We start from the raw sequence: 20,245 nt of genomic DNA, 5'->3' as shown, positions 1-20,245 counted from the left end.
TTCCTGTGGCGCCGCCCCGCGCGTGTGACGCCGGGAAATGTAGGACAAAGCGTCGGTGTGTAGGGTCAGCACCCAGCGCGGAGCGAGTGAAACTATCGTCAGCGGGGCCCGCGCACTACTGTCAGCGCGAAACGTCTGCCCTTCGCTGACTTTTAGGTTCTGTGAGCGGCCCTAAACCTGTCACAAAGATATCTTAGAGCATCAGTATATGAAAGACAAGGAGCTACTGATAGGCCACAAAAGTGATGAGAGGTCTGGCACATCTCTCTTACGAGGAAAGACCGAGGGAGCTGGGCCTGTTTAATCTAGAGAGGAAAAGACTGAGAAGAGATCTCATCAATACATAAAAATATCTCAAAGGCAGGTGTCAAGAGAATAGTGCCAGACTCTTTTAAGTGGCGCCCAGCAACAAGACAAAGAGTAATGGTCATGAACTAAAACACGGGAAGTTCCACCTCAACGTGAGGAAGAACTTGACATTGAGGGTGGCAGAGCAGCGGAACAGGCTGCCCAAGGGAGGTCGTGGAGTCTTCCCTCTCTGGAGACATTCCAAACCCACCTGGATGTGTTCCTGTGTCACCTGCTCCTGGTGACCCTGCATTGGCTGGGAGGTTGGAAATACGATCTTCCAGCCCTAACAATCCTGTGATCTCTGTCTTAGTAACACCTGGTTAGTGAACCTCCTTCCTTCTCAGCAGAAAGAGGAACATTGTAAACGTTGGAGTATAACTACTGCACAAGCTTACTAGGACATTACTACAGCTGCATAGTAACATTTAAGAATGTCTGTTGTTATTTATGAGAAATGTGACGAATGAGACAACTCTAAGAAAAAATAATTTATTAAAAACAGAAAAATTGAAAAATTACAAAAATATATAAATTTGGGATCCTAGTGGCTCAAGAGGTATGCCCCAGGAGCACAGGGATTAGAGACCTTCAGGCTTAGACAGCACTGGACCTCTGGTGGAGGAACTTGCAGTGCTGGGCTGACTTTTAGCTAATCCAAAAGTCAAGAATAATTATTATTAAAGGCACCTTAATAGGAGTAAGGCTGTAGTACCCAGGACAGACACCCACCACTGCTGATCAACACCAATCTCTCCACTGCGCTGAACCCTGCCTCGTTGTTTTATAGTGCCTTTGCTCCGCCCCAGTCCACCCACAGCCCGCCCACAGCACACCCCTTTGGTCCAAAGTGATTGGTGCTTTCCTTTTGACAGAACATCTCTGTCTACCAATAGCTCGTCGTTGTCAGGGGGTAGTATCAGCTGAAGCAAGGGTGCTAACATGCCCTCATTAAGATTCAGGTTGCCACGGAGCTTGCCTGCAGAATAACGGCTATGGGTCTAAAAATAGCTGTTGGCTGTTAGAAACTGGGGCTTTGGAGTTGGTCCTGGGTCTAAGGTGCAAAGTAGAAACCCTTAAAAAAATATTAAAATACATCTGATACATCTTAAAACATTTATAAAAGTATACAATGAACATGGGAAAAATAACTCTTATAGTGTACAAGTGCCTTAAAGTTTGAAAAGGGATTTTTAACTGGGAAACTTTTAACTGGGGAATTTTAACTGGAACTAGTGCAAATAAACTGCTTTGAACCATTTAGAACACTAATAACAGAACTTGATTTCTGTACCTGGGCTGATGGGTTAACATTCAATTAAAACATATTTAACTCAAAATTAACTCATTAAAGCACTTAACATGCAAAGACCAAGATAATTAGGGATTTCATGTATGACAGGAAATAAAAGCACAGAAAGATGAACGTATTTCCCATAGGTTACTCAGCAGGCTAGCAGCACAGCCAGGAATAGAACCCTATGTACGTATGATTCCCTGTCAAGTGTTTTCTTCTGGTTTTAAACAGGACATAATTTTTGTGTATTCTGGTAGAAAGTTCTCTGGCAATGGCAAATCTAGGAGAAAGACTCCATGACTCCAACACTTGTTTAGACATCAAAGCAGCTTCACTCAAGACAAAAGGAATTGAAAAAACATGTATTTTGTTAAAGTGCATGCTGAATTATTTATCTTTTTTTGTTTCTGCATTCACACCTTTTTTTTTTTTTTTTTCCTTTCTTTTACACTTTTTCTTTTTTACACTGAATACTGTCCATTAAAGGACTAGCATACGCAGAAGAAAACATGGGTGTAGGCTCTATGGGAGTAAGATGCCACTCAGTTTCTTGAAAGTCTGTGAGGAGCAGCAACAGAGTGAAGCACAGTTGGCTCAAATAAATGCTCATCGGTGTTGCTTTTAGTGGTCCCTTTCAAGTGTCGTAGACCAGGAATCTTGCTTCAGTCTGAAGTTGCAGCAAGTCAATCTGGCTTGTTATGTTTTGATATCTTTTGTTGCACAACAAGTGGTCTGTCACATCCTGGGAGTTTGCATTGCAGCTCTCTTTCTGTCTCCTTTTATGAAAAGGCTTTTGAAGTCCACTTGACCAGGAAATGGCAGTGAACAAAACCATTGATTTCTGTTGTCATATCTACAAAGATTTAGATTGTTCCCCTAAGTCATTTTAGCTTCTAGCAGGACTGCTGCAGAGATCCCTGAGTATCCATATCAGGTTGGAAAAGCCATCTAAACTGGCAACTCCAGAATATCGACTGTAGACTTCGCTTCTTTGCACTTCCTCTCTACCAAGGGATGTCTTCCAGGAAAAGCTGTAGTAAAAATTGTCCTTCTTTTATAGCATTTTCAAATTCCCAAAGACAGCAACTTAATCCTCTGAATCAGAGCTGGAACAAGGCATGTAAGTGCCAGGGGAGATTATTCTCCCCAAGCTAGCCACACCCCATAGAAATTCTTGCATCCTTCAGGTGCCTTCCCAACCTAATGACCTTCCAGCATCCACCCCTGTCCTTCAGGATTTTCCACAGTGCTGCCATAACTAGGTTCTGGACCATAGCCGGCATTGCTCTGTGTGCATATCCTCCATCTGGCATGTGACTTGGAAGGCATCCTTGGAGAAGCATCACGGGCAATCCAGCCTAGCATGCTTCTGCTTCCCTGGGTAGAACAGTACTTCAGCACTCCTGCTCTGCAGTGCAAGGTTGCTCTTAAAATGTGTTTATTCTTCTCTGCCAGATTATTTATTTTGAGCAGTATAATGATTCTTTATCCATACAGTTTTTCAAAGTCACATATACCATTAAACATAACACAATTCCCTTAAAAACACCTAAAACTTTTTAAAGTTTCTTGAAGGGCATGGGAGGGAGGACAGAGAAGAGAAAAGGAAAGAAGAAAAAGCAGATACAAAAAACTAGCTTCCCATAATGCTACAACTGTAGTTTGTCAAACCTTCCAGAGTATTTAATCAATCCTTTTTTTATTATTATTTGTCTTGCAAAATAAAGGTTTGATGGGAAAAAAAATCCTTCTTTCCTCCCAAGTATTGTAAGTAGTGAAGTCATGCATCCTCGTTTAGACAGCTGCCCTCCCTGACTCAGCCTGGTGTTGTTTTTGCTAGGTTGAAATATTTAGATGCTATGTCTTTGTTTAAATTAAATTGAAATCTTTCCTTAAGACTCACTGCCTCGAATTCTGTCCTCTTTTAGCACCAGGAGTTGCTAACTGTTTGCTCCCTTACTATTCTAAAATATACCCTGTGCCTCAGTCAGACTGTGAGGAAATGTGGGAATATTTTATGCATGTATTTTGTCAGATATATGCTGACAAACAGTTCCAGGATATCCAACAGGACTGTGGATGATTAGTAAAGGCTTTGTTAGATGCTGTTTTGAATACACAGCTTTGTGTCAGGGCAATGAGTGCACAAATAGACCTTAATTGCTGTGACAGCCTCAACATGGGTATCCACCCTTGCCCTTCAACGAGCCTGGGAGTTGAGTTCTTCCTGAGCTGCACCTCAGCTGTGCCTGCCTGACTGTCAGGAGCTCCTGAACCAGCCTCAGACCTAGCCTGTTACTGTGTCCTGCCTGATGACCCCTGCACAGGCCTCACTGCAGTGACCAACTGCGCTGCTCAGTTGCCTCTGGCACAGTGGGGCTGTGCCTCCTTCATGGAGTCACTGCTCTCCTCACCTTGGGCTGCCCTCGGCTCCTGGCTCCCCTGTCGTAAGGGAGCTACCCCACTGCTCCCTGATCCTTGGCTTCAGAGTGCCTGAAGATGCAAATTGCCTTTAGAAAAGTGGTATTGACACACTACAGTGGCTGCTGGTTCATTACATAAAGCATTACATTTGTATTTGCATTTCAGAGGCAATTTAGGACGGTGTTCAGTCAGACTGGTGTCACCTGTAGTCCCCATTCAAACGGGCATTCATTCCTACGGCCCAGCTGTACCAAGGCCTGCCTCCACAGTGAGTGTGTAGTTTCATGTCAAGGCCACGCCACTTTGTATTTGCTAAAGGTCTACTGCCCTCCTCGTCTGCCACACACTGCTGCTCCCTCAGCTCACACCATGATCTCACCTCAGAGGAGCTGATCAAAAGCACAAATGGTTCCTGGGTGAGCAGTGAGCTGCTGTGAACCACAGGCAGCCACACAGCTGCACAGGTGAGGCATGAAGAACAGGACTGGAACCCATGCCTGAGAGTGTGAGAAAAGGACTGTCTATAGTTTCCTGCATTAGGGATAGTGCGAAACCACATACATTACACCAAACAGCTGAGTCAATCTATTAAAAAAAGGGCTTATTTCTTCCCTTTCCCATCTCATTCCTTCTACTTTCCTTCCTTACACATAGCATTTTCCCTGCTGTTCATTCAGCTGAGCTGATGCAGTAACACTAACTTGGCAGGAAAACAGCCATTCAGTCTGGTCCTCTGCTGGACTGGTGAATTGGTTTGGCTTACAGTGGGGTCTGGCAAGCCCCAGACAACAAAACGTAACACAAGTGGGAGTTAAATTGCACCTCGTAGTATCCATGAGTTATTAACACAGCTTTGGATGCCCCTCAGCCTTTGGAGAAGCTGCAGGCAACACTGAGCTCCTGCTCCCTTTCCCTGCCCTATATTCCTGAGCCACTCTTGCCACTGGTATGTATCTATTGGGGTATAGGGGGTTGTTATTGGGGTTTTTTTGGCTGAGTTACCTTTCTGACCAGCTCACTGAGTCATCAGAGCTGGCACAAGAGAAGCAGCAGGAAACAGAGCAAGATAGTGCAGATGTAGGACTACCCCCTCCCGCAGCAGTGACCTGTTCTGTTGGCTGAGCTGATCTTGTCCCACTGCACCACTGCAAAGGCCAGGATGGAGAGCACAATCCTCCTCCCACAAACCTGTGATTATCACATCATTGCTGGGATTACAGCAGTTCCAAGAAACAAAGTTAGGCAATCACCCTAATTTACCAGCAAGTGTTCTATAATGCTACTATAGGCAGGAAAGGTAAAGAAGTAATTACAATTAGGCAACTAATACTCCCAGAACAATTCAATACAGCTGCTGACCATCTTCCTGTGACAGCTTCTGCTGTCATCGAGTTACTCACTGAGTGAGTGCATCTAGGCCAGCTGAGCCTGTAGTGTGACTAATCTTACTTCCTCCTTCTATCCCTCTTTGCAATCTTATAGAAGTCTTACTGCAATTACAACTGTATTTCAAACCCCAGATTCTTTATTTTGCATAAAAGCATTTCTATATTTTTGTCAAGTAATGTAGAAAATCTGTTCTACAGCAAAAACCAGATGTATGTATGTACACATACAGAATGAATACTCACAATAACAGCCAGATTTTATATTAAAAATGTGCAGTAAATCTCAGAGTATTTCACAAGAGTCATTATGATGCATGTGTACAAAGGGGGAAACTAAGGCACAGAAGTGGAGTGCTTTTCATTTAGCAGTAATTAAAGTGTCACTGGACAATTTCAGAATTATCTGAACTGGCAGGACTGGGTGAAACTGTACTGAGAGAAGAAAAAACCCCCACCAGTTATATTTTTACCACTTAGAACATCAAAATGGGATGCTATGAGTAGGAGCTTTCACTGCAGCAAATAACTTTTGATTTTTTTTCAATTAAGTGGCTGCTTGAATAGAGGCATAATATGGTTTCCTTGAACTATGGTAATCACAGGAACACAAATTATTTAGGCTGCATATAACTGCTGAGGGCACTTTCGGTTTTGTCATCTGTTTGTTTACAGTTGCAGCTTCCTCCTTACCAGTAACAGGATGGACCAGTGATGAGATGGTGTGAGATATGCTAAAGAATGAAGAGGACCTACTGACATAAGTCTTGGTGTTTTCTTTGGGTGTTTACAGATTGACTTAAAACATAGAAATCTGTCTGTCTACAACATAACTTTAGAAAACTTGAGAATTAACACCATAACTAAAGTACAGTGTCTCGTTAGAAATTTGATTTCTACATTTATAGGATAACCTCATAGAAATTAAGATACAGTATCTCAGGAGTGGAGGCCCATCCATCCCCACTGTTAAGACACAACCTTTACAACAAAACAAATCCACCCATTCACAAATTCAGTCCACTTCTAGGTATGATTGTATAGGTACCTTGCCAGTTTAAAGGAAATAAATGAAGCCAAATGCTTATTCCTAGGAATATTTTGAAACGTTGGTTTCTATGAAAAAAAAAAGTGTATTATATTCAGTTTGCCAATGATCCAGCCTGAATGATTTTACTAAGTAACAATTTCCTAAATACGCCACTGCAGCAAAAGAGCTGGAACAGCCAGGTCCAATTTTCCGTTCCTCAGAAGGGCGGTGTATGTGTGCCTGTGCAACTGCTCACGCAAAACCCACGCCCGTGCAGATGATATCTCTGATTTAAAAATTTGCTCTTCTAAACCAGAGCCAACCAACACAGTCCTGCCCTGATCACTACATAGCATCTGTGGCCTAACTATAGCTCAACCATCTGATCAGTCAGAGCATTTCCTGGAGACGTTTGTAATTTACTGTTGGAGTAAGAGCAGGTTGATGGTTTATCTTCAGTGAGAGACCAACCTAGAAACAAAACTTTCGAGGTTTCCAAAGACATGAAGTCCCAGAGGTCTGGAACTCAGCATTAGTGCCTCCATCGATCTCTACAGCTCAACCTTTCTGTTGAGCCAATGCAGACCGAGCGACTTTCCCCTTTGCTGTCTACAAGCTGCTGAGGCAAGCAAGGGCCTTGGCAGTTATTACTAACCCCATCTCCAGACATGCTGGAGAAGTGTGTAGTCACACTTCTGAGCCGTCCTCAAGCAATTCCCATCTCATTACCAGAAAGCTGTAATCTGTCAGAACATGCTGCTAAGAATAGACTTGCAGAACATTATGCGTCAGGGAGGGGGTAGACCTCATCTACTGTCTCCTAAAAATCTTTTTATAGAAACCACCTAAAAATAGCCTGGAAGCCTAGCAGGGTATGTGGTTCCATTTTTAAAACATAAAAATAAAGTTCTGTGGTACCTTCAATTGCAACTTTTTAGAACTAGGATTTAAGTTGCAAGATTTGCCATTACGGTGAAGTTCTAAAAGCACGCATTTCTAGAATAACATTCTTACAGAAAAAAATACATCACTGAAAACAAGAAGATCAGACTGTAGCTTCAAAACAAAGCTTTTGTTGATCTTTACAATCTTGTTAATGAATTAGCTTCTTAGCTGTTAACAACTCAATGCCACCAGCCTATAAAATCCCACCATTGTTGGTCACATTCATCAGTAACATTAGAAACTCTACTTTTTCAAACTTGTGTCTGAGGAGAGCATGCATATCTGCAAGTGTGTGTCTGTATGCAGTCCTCAGGAAGTACATATGGCACTGAAGAGTAAAAAATTATCTTTATTAAAGCAAATAAATTTATGTAGGAAACAATTATGTAGGAGCACCACAGAAGTCTGATATTGTAATCATGACTAATATATTCAAGCATGTCAAGATTTAGTATTTTTTATTGGGAGACAATTTCTAGGGGGCTAGGGAGGTTTTAATTTTTTTTTTTTTTAATAGTTGCTGCTCCATATAGAGAAGATGAAAAAAAGTGTCTTGCATCGGAGAAAGAAAAAGGTGAAATTTACAGTGGTCTCCAGCTGTGAAGGGAGTAAATTCAAGTTTTCCACTGGACAGCAAAGAATTTTTGTCTCCTGCATGGGTGAACAATACCCTTTCAAGAAAGCATCTAAGAATCAGAGGTGTCAACCACAGTCATCATCATCCCTGACTTTAGGCAATCTTGTAAAGAAGTTATGACAATTAATTCATAAGCACCTTCAAGAAAAGTCAGAGAAGCTTTAATTTTACTTAGTACTTCCTAGGAAGGAAATCAAAGACTAATGTGCTTGTCAGAGGTTCACACACAAAAACACACAGCGAACATTGCATTTACATACAGGTGTGTCACACTGCAGTTGACCAGGAGAAAGTCAAGAATCCTGAGCAGTTCCCACATTGTCATGAACTGCTCCTGGCAAGAGTGACTTTGAAATAACTCTGTTTATCCCCACTATGCCTGTGGACAAGATATTCCTGAAGCTCACTCTTTAAATAGAGATTCATTCCTTTCTTTTAATTTCCTGAGTGCATTTATTTCAGACAGTTTATTACCATTTTATTTTTTTCAGCATTGTCCTTGAGTTTAAAATCCTCAAAGTGTTTTATTTGTCCATCAGTAGAACCACCGTCTTGCTTGTAGTGGATGATTGCTTGATTGTATGGGATGCTGCCCTCACCCTAGGATTTCCTTGTGGGAATCATGAGCTGGTACACAGCAGAAAATACAAAGAACTGTGTTGCTTCAGTTTGGTGCATGAGCCCAGATCAGATGCCTCTGTATCTGCACACAGAAACTTGCTGGAATGACCAAGTGAGTTTATATCCGCAAATCTGGTGGAGCCTCGTAGTGGAGCTGTGATTTCTCACCTTGGTTGCATCTCTCTAAGTAGTATGTAAAATATTTTGGCCCATCTCTGCCCCCTTTTTCTATGATGTAATTAATCTAATATTGCAAGAAGCCTCGAAATGGATGTCTTTTACCTCCCACCGTACAGAAAAATACTCAAAAAAAAAAAAATCTTTGTCACTGCTACTGGGAGTGATCAGCTCTTGACTAGAAATTTCTGGCTATACTTCTGCTATGCTTCTGGAAATTACCAGTGTTTACAACTCTGCAACTACAGAACAAAGTTAAACATCGCTGAAATTGTGAGGCTTTCACTGATGACAGCATGAAATTGCAGTACTACAAACTAATGACCAGAAAAGATGCAATGATTGAAAGATATCTGGAAGAGGTTGCAGCCTTTCAGGAGACACTATCTAAGAGTCTCCAAAAGCGTAATGCTGTGACAGGAATGGAGACACAGTTTCCCTGCTGATGTGACTTAGAGACTTCATGGATGTATAAAAGCTCAAGTGCTGGAGCCATTTCAGATACTACAGCAGCAGGTCAGACAATTGATTTTTGTTTTTTTCTTCTTGTCTTTTATTATGTTGTGTAAATATAACCTTGTCTTTCAAATGCTTTGTGACTCAGTCTCCAAAAGAAGTACAGCAAGTGGTCCCAGAGCAGCAGTGTGCCTGGGACATTCAGGTGAGTTTTCTGTATGCCTTGAATATTGGAAACATGCTACTTCATCTGCATAAAATCCAGGCCTTCCCTGTGGAAGAGTATTTACAGGTATTGTGAAGATCTGGAAGGTTGAAGAGAGGAAGCTGCTGCAGCCACTGTCTAATTCAACCTGGAAAGCAAGCAGGCTATGCTTGCAAGCTTGTGAAATAACCAATAATGTTAGAGATGTGCCTTTGAATTATGGGATTAGAGGGGGTTATTTTGCAGCTAATATAAGACTATGGTATATTGGCACGTTCCCAGGACCAGCAGGTGCACTGCTGCCTGTTGCTGGGGCATCGTGCCCACTCCCCTCAGCTGAACAGCTGCTGCTAATGCTGGGGCTGCCTCAGTGCCTCCACTGTGGGTTTGAGCTCCCAAAACCCTCCCAGCACAGGAACCACCGGAGCACCAAGAGTGAGTGGAAAGTGTTTGGCCAGGGATCTACAGGGGAAGTCCTATGAGGAGCGGCTGAGGGAGCTGGGGGTGTTTAGCCTGGAGGAGGCTCAGGGGGACCTCATCACTCTCTACAACTACCTGAAAAAAGGTTATTATAAGGTGGGGGTTGGACAACCAGCGACAGTGTTGTCCACAGTGGCTAATTATTGGCTGGTTGCATACCAGGTAATGAATCTGGGGTTTTTTTTGGACAAGAGCACAAGAGGAAGTGGCTTCAAGCCAGGGGAGGTTCAGGTTGGACATCATGAGGAATTCCTCCAGGGGAACGATTGTTAAACATTGGAATGGGCTCCTCAGGTTGATGGTGGGGTCACCGTTGCTGGAGGCATTCGAGAAATGACCAGACATGGCACTTACTGCCATGGTCTAGCTGTCAAGGTGTAGGTGGATCAAAGATTGGACTGGATGATCTCAGAGGTCTTTTCCAACCTAATTGATTCCATGAACCTGCGTTTCTGTGTCCGCTTGCTCCCCTGGCCCAGCCCGGCCTAGCTCTTCCTGCCACCATATTATTACGAAGCTGCTCACGGCTTGTCGCCGGTGCCGGCGCAGCGCTGAGGACGGAAGGCGGGGAGGGGAGGCGGTGTCGGTGCTGGGACAGCGCTGAGGACAGAAAGGGAGGGAGGCGGTGCGGGTCCCCCCTCGCTGCCCGCACTACATGTCCCGGCGTGCCGCGGGACGAGCCGCCGCCGGAGCCGGAACGGGCGCGCGGCGCCGCTTCCGCCGGCGGGGCCGGGGCAGGGCGGGGCCGGGGCGGGGCCGGGCGGGCGGTGTCCTGCCCCGGGAGCGCGGAGCAAGGCCGGAGGGAGGCTCTGTGTGCTTTCGGAGGGGCTGAACCCTGTGCGGCACGCTCAGGACTTTTATAACGGGTATTCTTTTGCTTGCTTTGACGGATTAATGACTTTTTTGGGGGTTTTTTTTGGAAAGCTAAATATCTTCTTTAATTCTAAGCCTCAGGTTTCGTGTTCCCGCGTGTTGCTGCACACGTGTTGTTGTTTCCTGTGTGCTGTCTCAGGGATGGGACTGGCCCCATTTAAACTGGAGTGGTCCTCGCAGTGGGGCCGGGAACGGGCTGGTGCCTGACCCCTGTCCTTGGACCAGGCGGCCGAGATCCGCCGCGTTCTTCGCCTCCTTTTTGTTAATGAGCTTCCGAGGGCAAGTTATGAGCAGCTGTAGTTGTCAGTGTTCCCCTAACTTCAGCAGCATTGGCACAGATAAAGAGAATGCTGAATAACTGTGTCGAAATTGGGAAAATGCTCATTTCTTGTGATGTTCTGAAGCGCAAAATATGAAGTACTTTTAAAGGGCTCTTGTTTCTTTATTTTTATGAGTATGTCTTTAAACTGTCTCCAGTTACCTTTTTTTAAGCTTCATTATAGTTTCTCTTTAAAGCAATTTTTTTTTTTTCGGTAGACAATGAAAACATAAGATGTCTTTCTGCTTCTGTGAGATTTTGGGTAGCATTTAAGGTATTCTAAATGGTGTTTCTCAGGTTTTAGGTGTATTGCTTTTGAGATGGATGAAACCAATTAACTGCATGTAGAGAGTGTTTTAACTACAGCAAGTGTAGTTTATAAGTACTTCTATTTTTTGGACTGGGTGGTGATATTTACATTGTGAACAAGAAAAGCATATTCCACTAATAATTTTATGGAGTGTGCAGAAGGAAGGATGCAAATTTCAGGTGGGTGAGTACCAGTAGAAAAGCCTGTGACAAGACACAGCCGTGGAAGCTTTTTTTAAAGTTGAACCTTCAAAGACTATCTCATGGTTAATAAAGTCTCGTACTGCTTTTGACTGTTAAGGAGACAGGTACCATTATCTTAAGTGATAAGGACTTCTAAACAATTGACAATGAAGAATACGTTGAACAAATTTAATTTTTTGTTAAGATATTCAAGAAATTTAATTGTTAGTCTTTTGTATCCTGAATAGTTACGAAACTGGTTTCTTTCAGAGGGTGTTCTGCAGAGAAAAAGGATACATGCCTCTTTGAGTTCCATCTTGTCCAGGACTGGTTTTCTCTCTGCTGTCAGCATGGCAATGTCACTTAGAACTGCATGGTCCAGCCTCTTTTGGATGCGTTCAGTAGCAACCTGTAAACAGGTCCCACTGCAGAGTAAGTAGTGATGAAATTGTAGAAGTCCTATATTAAAATTTGTTCCTTGAGAGCCTCTTTCCTGTATTATTTAAAGTAATGGAAGCATGGAAGTGATTTTTCTATTTGAACAGAATCAAGTCTGATAGACTATGCTCTATTCTAATAATAATCTAAAGGATATCTTTTTTTGTTTGTTTGTTTTTTTCTTATTAAACCTTCATGGTCCACATAGGATGCCCCCCTCATTTCTTAGTTAGCTTGTCAATACTACCCCTCTTCCTACTGGTTATCATTGAATTTATTTTTTCGGACTTAGAATCAGTGGTGAGAAAAGGCTACAGTAAAATCTTGTTACTTAACATAAACAGAGAACACGTAGAAACAGGCAGTACTATTTTTTAGATTTCTGTCCATGTTTTAGATGTCAATAGAAAGACATAGGGAAGATAGTAAAGGTGGTAGAAAAGACAGCAATGGAGAAAATATAATGCACATACTACATTTTAGGGGTAAGTGGGCAAGGAAGGGAAAGAAGTTTTAGGAAGAAATACAAACTAGTTGCAGTTTACCAGAACTCAAGTAATAACTAAGAATAGTTTAATTAGAAGATCTGAAGAGTGGAAGTGCTAACAGTAATTCTGAATTTAAGAATTTGCTAAATCTAAAATATTTCTGAAAGGAAAATAGCTACACAAAAGTTTCTTCTTTGTTTTTTCACCCTTCGCGGTCTTGACACAATGATTGCTCTCTCGCTCTGCTATGAGCAGCCATGAAGAATCCTATTTGAATTAAAAAATGGTCTAAATAAAATAACGTCAGATAAAGTTGAAACCTTTTTATGACTTCACAGAAAGCTCAGAACATGTGAAGATTGTTTCATGTGATCATAATTCTGTTCTAAAAGGTGTAATTGTTGAAAAAGCTTCACTGGACACAGAAACTTCTATGTGGATTTGTGTCAGGTTCCGGCAATAAAGGAAGGGGGTTCCCAGTGGAAGTCAACTCCAGACATGTCCCAGGCCCACCTTAGGTGTGCATACCTGTTGTGGAAGGGAATGTCTACAGGATGATTCCTGTGTGAGGGGCTATTGAACACCTTACATTAGGTTTGTGTTTGGACTCTATGATCTTAAAAGTCTATTCCAACCTAAATAATTCTATGACTCTATAAAAAAATGGGAATCAAACTGTGGGGAAGGGACTTTGAGTGGTCTGTGGTCCAAGCTCCTGCTCAAAGCAGGGTCAGTTCTGCATTCACATCAGGTTGCTCAGGGCTTGCTGGGTCTTTGAAATTTCCAAGGACAGAGAACTCACAAACCTGCCTGGGTCTCAGTCCCCCTGGTTGGCTGTCCTCATGAGGAAAACATTTCTCTACATATCCTGTCAGAGCCCCTGATTTTGATTTTTATAATAAATTTTGCTATGAATGAAATTATGATCTTCCCTGTAAGTCATAAGGTATTGTTCTTTACATATATAAAGAATATTTCCTAATGGTGAACTCTATAGGTATTTAGTTCATATAGTGATTTTTCCTAGGAAAACAATACAACTAGGAAGGTTAGTATAGGTCATAGCTGCCTGCATACTGTGGTTTTTTTGATTGCACTAGAAATGAACTTCTATTTAGACAGTTTTGGGTTTTGTTACTCTAAAACTGAATATGATTATAATCCCTGATTAAGACTTGAAACAGAATGAAAATTGAAAATGTAGACATTCTTAAATTGGCCACAGCTCTGCTTGTTTTTACATCAGAGTTCTTGGGTTTTTATTGTAGATGGAGCTGTGTATCATGCTTGCCATAAATCTACATACTCAGTTCTCCCTGAAGACTACAACTGGTATGTAAACATGCTTTGATGTGTGGCCTTTTCACGTAATGTTTATTCCAGGGCTACTCTCTGTGTCGTGAAGTTGTCATATAATGGTATCAAACACATCTATTGCCAATACTGGATATATGTAGTAATTTTAGCTAAACTACTGTCTCCAATAGTAATGATAAGTCATGCAGGACTCATTCTAAACATGTTGATGATCCCCAGTACCCTTGCAGTTTTGTTTGTGGAAGAGCAAAATTAGCTTAGAGTAGTCATTTCCATTGATGCTTGTTGTTAAGACAAAGTCCAGGTATTTTTGTGCTGCTGCATGGGAAACTTGTGTAGAAATGGGAAAAGATGATACAAATATAGTGAGAAACACTGCATCCGTGTCATCCATGGTTTTAGGAAGCTTAGTGTGTCATGGGAAGGAAGGTGAGAAAAGTTATGTTCTCACAAGGAAACTTTCAGTAGGACTTCCTGTTCAGGATTTTTTAACTAATAGGAAAGTTGGAAGCCCAAACAGAGCTTTGTTTCCTGTCTTTTCATTGTAGATGCCATAGATCTTATAAAGGCATGTTGTCCTAGAGATCATCATCCCTATCTGTTTAGAGTTTTATATGCAACAATTGAAGGGTTTCAGATTTTTTTTTCCAGCACATGTTTCTATCTATTTTAATTATTTATTTTAGCCCTTTTTTCCTCTATAAAAAGAAAAGGGAAGATGACTGAGGAAACAAAAAAATTGGAAGTTTGGATCAAATATTTATGACCCTTATTTTATAGAAAATTATTAAGGATTCATAAATGCAGGGTCAAATCCAGTTTTCTTTGGGACTTGGGCTGCTCAGCTGTTCAGTGTTTCTGAAAGTTACAAGATTTTTTTATTTTTATAGCAAGGTGGAACTTGCAGTGACATCCGATTTGAAGACAATTGTCTGCTACCACCCTTCGCTTGAGATTCCATACGAGCATACAAAAGTATGTCCAAGTGTGCGCATTTATATTTCTTACTCTTGTAAAGGCATTTAGTAGTTCACAGGTTTGAGTCTTTAAGGCATCTTTTTTTAATTTGAAATACGTTTTTTAGTATGTGCTCAGTGCATTTGTGAAGTAAATGACTGGTGACTATAGCTACTGCCACAAGGAGGAGTGTACTCAGTTGAATTGAGGGAAGGTTGCAGAGGCAGAAAAGCTCAGATATCACAGCATACAGTAACTCAAGTAGAATTAAGCAAGGCACTAAAATACTTGTGCACAACAGAGAAAATAGTGTCTGTCTATGAGTATACTACTCAAGAAAGGATGGTTGGAATGTAGGTTATGGTTCACATGTCCTACTGGGCAAGAAAATACAAAGAAATACTGCTGCTACTGTTTTCAACTTGAACTTTAAATTCCATTCAGCACTGAGTTCATAAAAGCCACGAAGAACTTTAAATATTGATTTTTGTCTGTCAGTGGTACTTTCAATGTGTTCTTTACATTGATGAAAGTCTAGTGTTGTGGTTTAACATCTAGATAAATTTTTCTAGTGTACACTTTTTGTTTGATTTTCCAGTTCTCATGTGCTAGTAAAGTACTGCAGCTAGTAGCTGTGTTGAAGTACCCAGTGTGAAAATTCTCCATTGAAACATAAACCATTTTAGCACTTTCTGCCTGCAAATTATATAGCAGTATTTTTAAATCTGCTGGTTGCACATACCTCAAGAAAAACAGGTGTAAAAGACTAAAAGCTAAAGGACTAAAAAGGAAAAATATTTGTTATAGTGGTAGTAGTTATGTTTCCTATTGAAAACAAACAACTTGGTCTTACCTGTTGCATAAAAAATTAGGAAGTGACATTCTTCTCAGAGGTATGTGTCCTTTAAAAGATTTTCAGCAGTGATGATGGTTGCTACGAATAAAATTCTGGCTAGGAATAGTATGGATACTTATGTGTTAGTAGAACTGAAGCCGATGATGCCGCTAGTGAATTGTAAGATTGAGGTCTGCAATAATGACTACAAGAATGCTGGTTTTAGGGGTAGGCTCATCAGCTGTAGTACCTAGGGTAAATAGATGTGTCTAGACGTCTCCACAGTTGTGTGGTTTCATTTGGGGGGGGCAGGTGGAGACAATAAACACCCTGTGCAATTGCAGGCATTTTTCTGTATTCCTTTGGTTTCAGCTGTTAGATAGCATTACAGCTTACTCTTATGTAGCTTGGCTTTTTGACTTTCTCAGTAAAAAAAAAAAAAAAGGAGAAACAAGACAGACATATACATTAATGTTTTGCTAGTCCATTCCACGGCCAGATCCAGTGAATAATAAAGAAGAAAACCTTGATCAAGTTTTGAAATCCAGATTGGATGAAAAAGAGCTAAAGAACGAGAGAGGTCCTACAATTGAAGAGCTCAGCAAAATGTTTTACACAACAAAACATCGCTGGTATCCTGTGGGACAGTAAGTATTTCCTTTTTGATTTCTTTGTTCATTTTGGAAGTAAAGAGAAATACAGGAATCATTTAATGGCCAGATTCAACCAATGAAGAGTCATGTGAGACAAGATACCTCTAGCATTTGGGCTACTACATAAAATTTTAAATGTGGTATTGTGTAAATGGAAGACTGTATTTAATAAGGGGTTTTTTAACACTTCTCCTTTGGTAGATTTTGCCACTTCTTTTGTAAAATACATGACAGTGTAGAAATTCCTGATACCATCCAGTTAGCTGCTGGTTCAGGTCATTTACTAAAGTTCAGTAACAGAATCTAGTACATAAAATACCCTCAATGGACATAACCAAATACAGCTTGGAAACATGCAGTGCCTGTTCCTTAGGAACCTCAATGGGAAGATTCTCAGACTTAGGAGTAGTAGAGGTTTTTCATTTGGAGTGGTGAAAAGTGTACTTTGGTGTGCCTTGCATTCAGAAATTGGGGAGAAGGAGAGGTGCACATATACATGACTGGGCTTAAAGAGGAACTTTGGACATTCAGATATACTAACGTAAGCAATCAGCATTCTGGTGTGTGTTACTCCCTTCCACTCCATGTTACTCCATCTTTTGGTAGCTGCTAATTTTATAGCTATGGAGACATAAAACAGGCAAAATTTTGTGGTGGTGTTGTCCACAGAAAACTTTTTAATTAATGTGCTTTGGGAGTAGATAAAAGGAATGGAATGGTATGACTTTTATGACGAAAGGGTAGCTGTCACTTTAATGAAGATCAGACAGGATCTGCCTTGTTTAGGGTGCATAATTAAGAGGAAAGTATGGATCATTTTTTGTTCTGAAGAATTTTTTTTAGTTTTTCTGCAAAATATTACACTATTTAACATACAGTCTGGCACAACTCCTTTCAACATCTTTGTTCTATAGCAATCATTTTAGCCAAAGGGAAGGCTGACCATGTAATAAAATTAACTTCACACAAAGGATTAAGAATAAACAGCAGCCTTTGTGCCTATTCAGCTGTAGAACTGATTGGATTATTGCGTGCTTGTAGCAGATGTAGCAATAGAAATGAGTAGCATTATGTAACTGCACAAACAACAGAGATGACATCTCTAATGAGTGGTGGTGGATTGTGCTTGTGTATCTTGTATTTCACTTCCTTGTGTAACCTCAGGTCACTCACTGGGGGCAGAAATACCAGGAAAATAAAGACTGTCCACAGCTTGCACTCACTGCAGCCTTTTTTTTCTTTTAGGTATCATAGAAGACGCAAGAATCCTAATCCTCCTAAAGACCGATAACGAAGATAACTTCTTATTCATCAGGACTTAGCTGTCAATTTTTATTGGAAATAAAAGTTACAGAAAGTGACATGTTTGGCTATAACAGAGCTTGCTTAACTTGATTTGACATTTATTTTCTACTTTAACTGGTTGACAGAAAACCAACGAAATGGCACTGATGAAACAGGGAGTCAGTGAAGGCAGTTGTGCATTCCTGGTCAGCAAATGGACAAGTCTTAGAACAGGATGTAGCAGGGATGGAGTGCTCTGATTAAACTCAGAGGTCAGAGGCTCATCATTTGTCAAGTGAATCCATAGAAGTCTTGCATCAAAATGGGAAGTCCAGAAATGGATGTGTTAGGGTTTGGTGGTTTTGAGGGGGATAATATTTTTTTTTTCTTTAGGAATCTATTAACTGAAATGCAGCTGAGCTTGAATACTGAAGTATTAATGAAATAATATTTATGAACAATATTATCTGAGGTATTTGTGAAAACAATTAGTTTTCCTTGTTCTGTTACACTTGTGAGATACCTGGTGCCATGTTTAATTCTACATCAGGCAAGTAATAGTATTTAAGGCTGTCATGTACTGAAAACTGGCCAACTTGGTTAATTTTTAGCATCCAAGGCACAGTAACTTGCCCTTCTAAACCATCCAGCATTCTCAAATATCTGAGAACTTCTGTGTGCATTCATGGTTCATGGGGGGGTTTTTTTGTTTGTTTAATCCCACCCCAACTACCACTCAGTGAGGATGCTGTGTTCATACATAAATTGGAGTAGCTGTAGCACAGTAGAAGAAGTTGTTTACATCAGCAAGGTAATCCCTGCTCTTTGTAGTTTACTGAGGAGGAAGGGTTGACCCTTTATTATAAAAAATGTTTTAAATTAAAAAAAAATTGATCTGATTCTACATCATTGCTTTAGCATTTTGTAGTGCTTAAGTGTTCTTCCTCTTGTAATATTCTGTGTCATCTAGCATTTTTTTCCTTCAGGAAAGGGAAAAAGACCTTTGTTCCAGTCTACAGTTTTAGTCTTGCATCAGCCCTCTGACAGAAAGGGCTAGCTTGGAATGTTGTGCCACTGCAGAGATCCCAGTGACTTCATAAAGCCTTCTTAGCAGGTCCTTCTAAATAATCAGAAAATAATTACCTCGTATACATCATACATTTTTACTGCATTTCCCTTCCAAAGCAAGTTGGATAACCTAGGAAGGGGTTGGTTTCTTCTGTTAGTCTAGTGTCATTTTGCCAGCATGCATTTTCTACAGAATTTGCTACAAGTTGAGTACCACTCAACTTCTCAATTGAGAAGCTGAGAAACTGCTTGTTTTTAAAGATATTACTAAATAACCTTTTCCCCCTTGAATATCCTTTAATTGTGAAAAAAGCAATATTGGATGTGTGTAAAAATAAATACTGGATGTGTGCCTTTAAATACTTGTGGAAATGTTTATGTAAAACTAGAGCCAGAGCATTTTTAAATCCGAATGCTGGGTAGCTGATACTGGTTTATCACGGCAGAGCATGAAATTGTTTTGCTGCTTCGCTCTGTTGTGCTTGTAAGATATCAGAGTTCCATGCTCAAGCCAACATCAGCCAAGTGATTTTGGCTCCCTATTAATGATGTGTTGCTCACATAACAAAAGGAATGTCTGTGGGGTCTCTGCAAAGGATGGCTGCTTAACTCTGCAGGTTCAATCGCATGAATTTTCTGCCTAGAATATAACTTTTCAAATAGATTGTAGTAATTTGTAGTACAGCAAATTTTGGTATTTTCATCAGTTCGTGGTGCCTGGTACTGACTGGTGCATAAGTGAGCTTACCTCTCATGTAGTGTTTTGGTATGTTCCAATGCATAAAATTGAGTTTCCTTTATTTTTGGAAAGCTGAGACCTAATTTGTCACCGTGTGACTTCATGCCAGTGTAAGAAGAGATATCCTTAGACTAATTTAAACTTACAATTATTTTCCCCCATTCTTTCTTCCATATTTTTGCTTACTGCTGCCTAATTCTGCTAAGAAATTTTGCTTTACAGAGAAACCTTCTGTTACAACATTTATCTATTCTTGCCTGTCAAACACTATTTATGATCAAACATCCACAATCACTGTAGAAATACTGGATTTCACAATGCTTCCCAAACACTTTTGGATGCTTTTCAGGCATTTTGAGAGCTAAAAATTTATGATATGCTTGGCTGCTATCTTTAAAGTACTTCCTCTTCTGACCAGTTGCTGGAAACAGTCTAAAACACATGTTCACTGCATGTACCCTGTGCCCTTTCGTTGTTAGTTTATAACATTGATGTTTTAAAATCTTTCCTTGCGCTAGTGCTTTCAATCTTTCTGCGTTTTCTTTTACTAAATCTTTTTCCTGAGTTACCCAAAGCACGACACATTTAAAATACTACTCTCACAATAATTTGAAGCTCTCTTCTTGGTTTTCTGGGTCTCAGACAACTGTCTTTCTTTCTCTTCATTTGAAAACTTGGATTTCAGAAGTCGTCCACTTGATTATTGTTCCACTTCCATGCAAAAAAAAAAAAAATCCATTTGAAAGTTAGTTTGGGATTTCTGTTTTCCGTTGCTCT

General features: G+C 40.7%; 1 protein-coding gene across 2 annotated transcripts; it reads left to right on the top strand.

The window, feature by feature from the left end:
* Nucleotides 1-10,756: 10,756 nt before the first annotated feature.
* Nucleotides 10,757-19,084, top strand: MRPL42 (mitochondrial ribosomal protein L42). 2 transcript variants are annotated; one of them, XM_032105580.1, is made up of 6 exons: nt 10,757-10,842; nt 11,960-12,121; nt 13,884-13,947; nt 14,823-14,907; nt 16,208-16,371; nt 17,623-19,084. In XM_032105580.1, exons 2-6 carry the CDS (start codon nt 12,040-12,042, stop codon nt 17,666-17,668), a joined length of 441 nt encoding a protein of 146 aa, XP_031961471.1. In that variant the 5' UTR covers nt 10,757-10,842; nt 11,960-12,039; the 3' UTR covers nt 17,669-19,084. The 2 variants fall into 2 exon arrangements, with proteins under 2 accessions (XP_031961471.1, XP_031961472.1); XM_032105581.1 differs by lacking the exon at nt 10,757-10,842 and adding an exon at nt 10,846-10,871.
* Nucleotides 19,085-20,245: the final 1,161 nt, after the last annotated feature.

Source organism: Corvus moneduloides, chromosome 4 (genome assembly GCF_009650955.1).
Source record: "Corvus moneduloides isolate bCorMon1 chromosome 4, bCorMon1.pri, whole genome shotgun sequence".
Lineage (NCBI taxonomy): Eukaryota > Metazoa > Chordata > Aves > Passeriformes > Corvidae > Corvus > Corvus moneduloides.
Note: the sequence above shows the minus strand (reverse complement) of the source record. Positions and strands in the feature narration are given on the sequence as shown.

Excerpts from the sequence above, each read along its gene's own strand:
- MRPL42 (XM_032105580.1), top strand. The coding sequence starts at position 12,040 with ATGGCAATGTCACTTAGAACTGCATGGTCCAGCCTCTTTTGGATGCGT. Across the intron at positions 13,948-14,822 it reads CTCCCTGAAGACTACAACTG|CAAGGTGGAACTTGCAGTGA; the intron begins GTATGTAAACAT and ends TTATTTTTATAG. Across the intron at positions 14,908-16,207 it reads TTCCATACGAGCATACAAAA|TCCATTCCACGGCCAGATCC; the intron begins GTATGTCCAAGT and ends ATGTTTTGCTAG.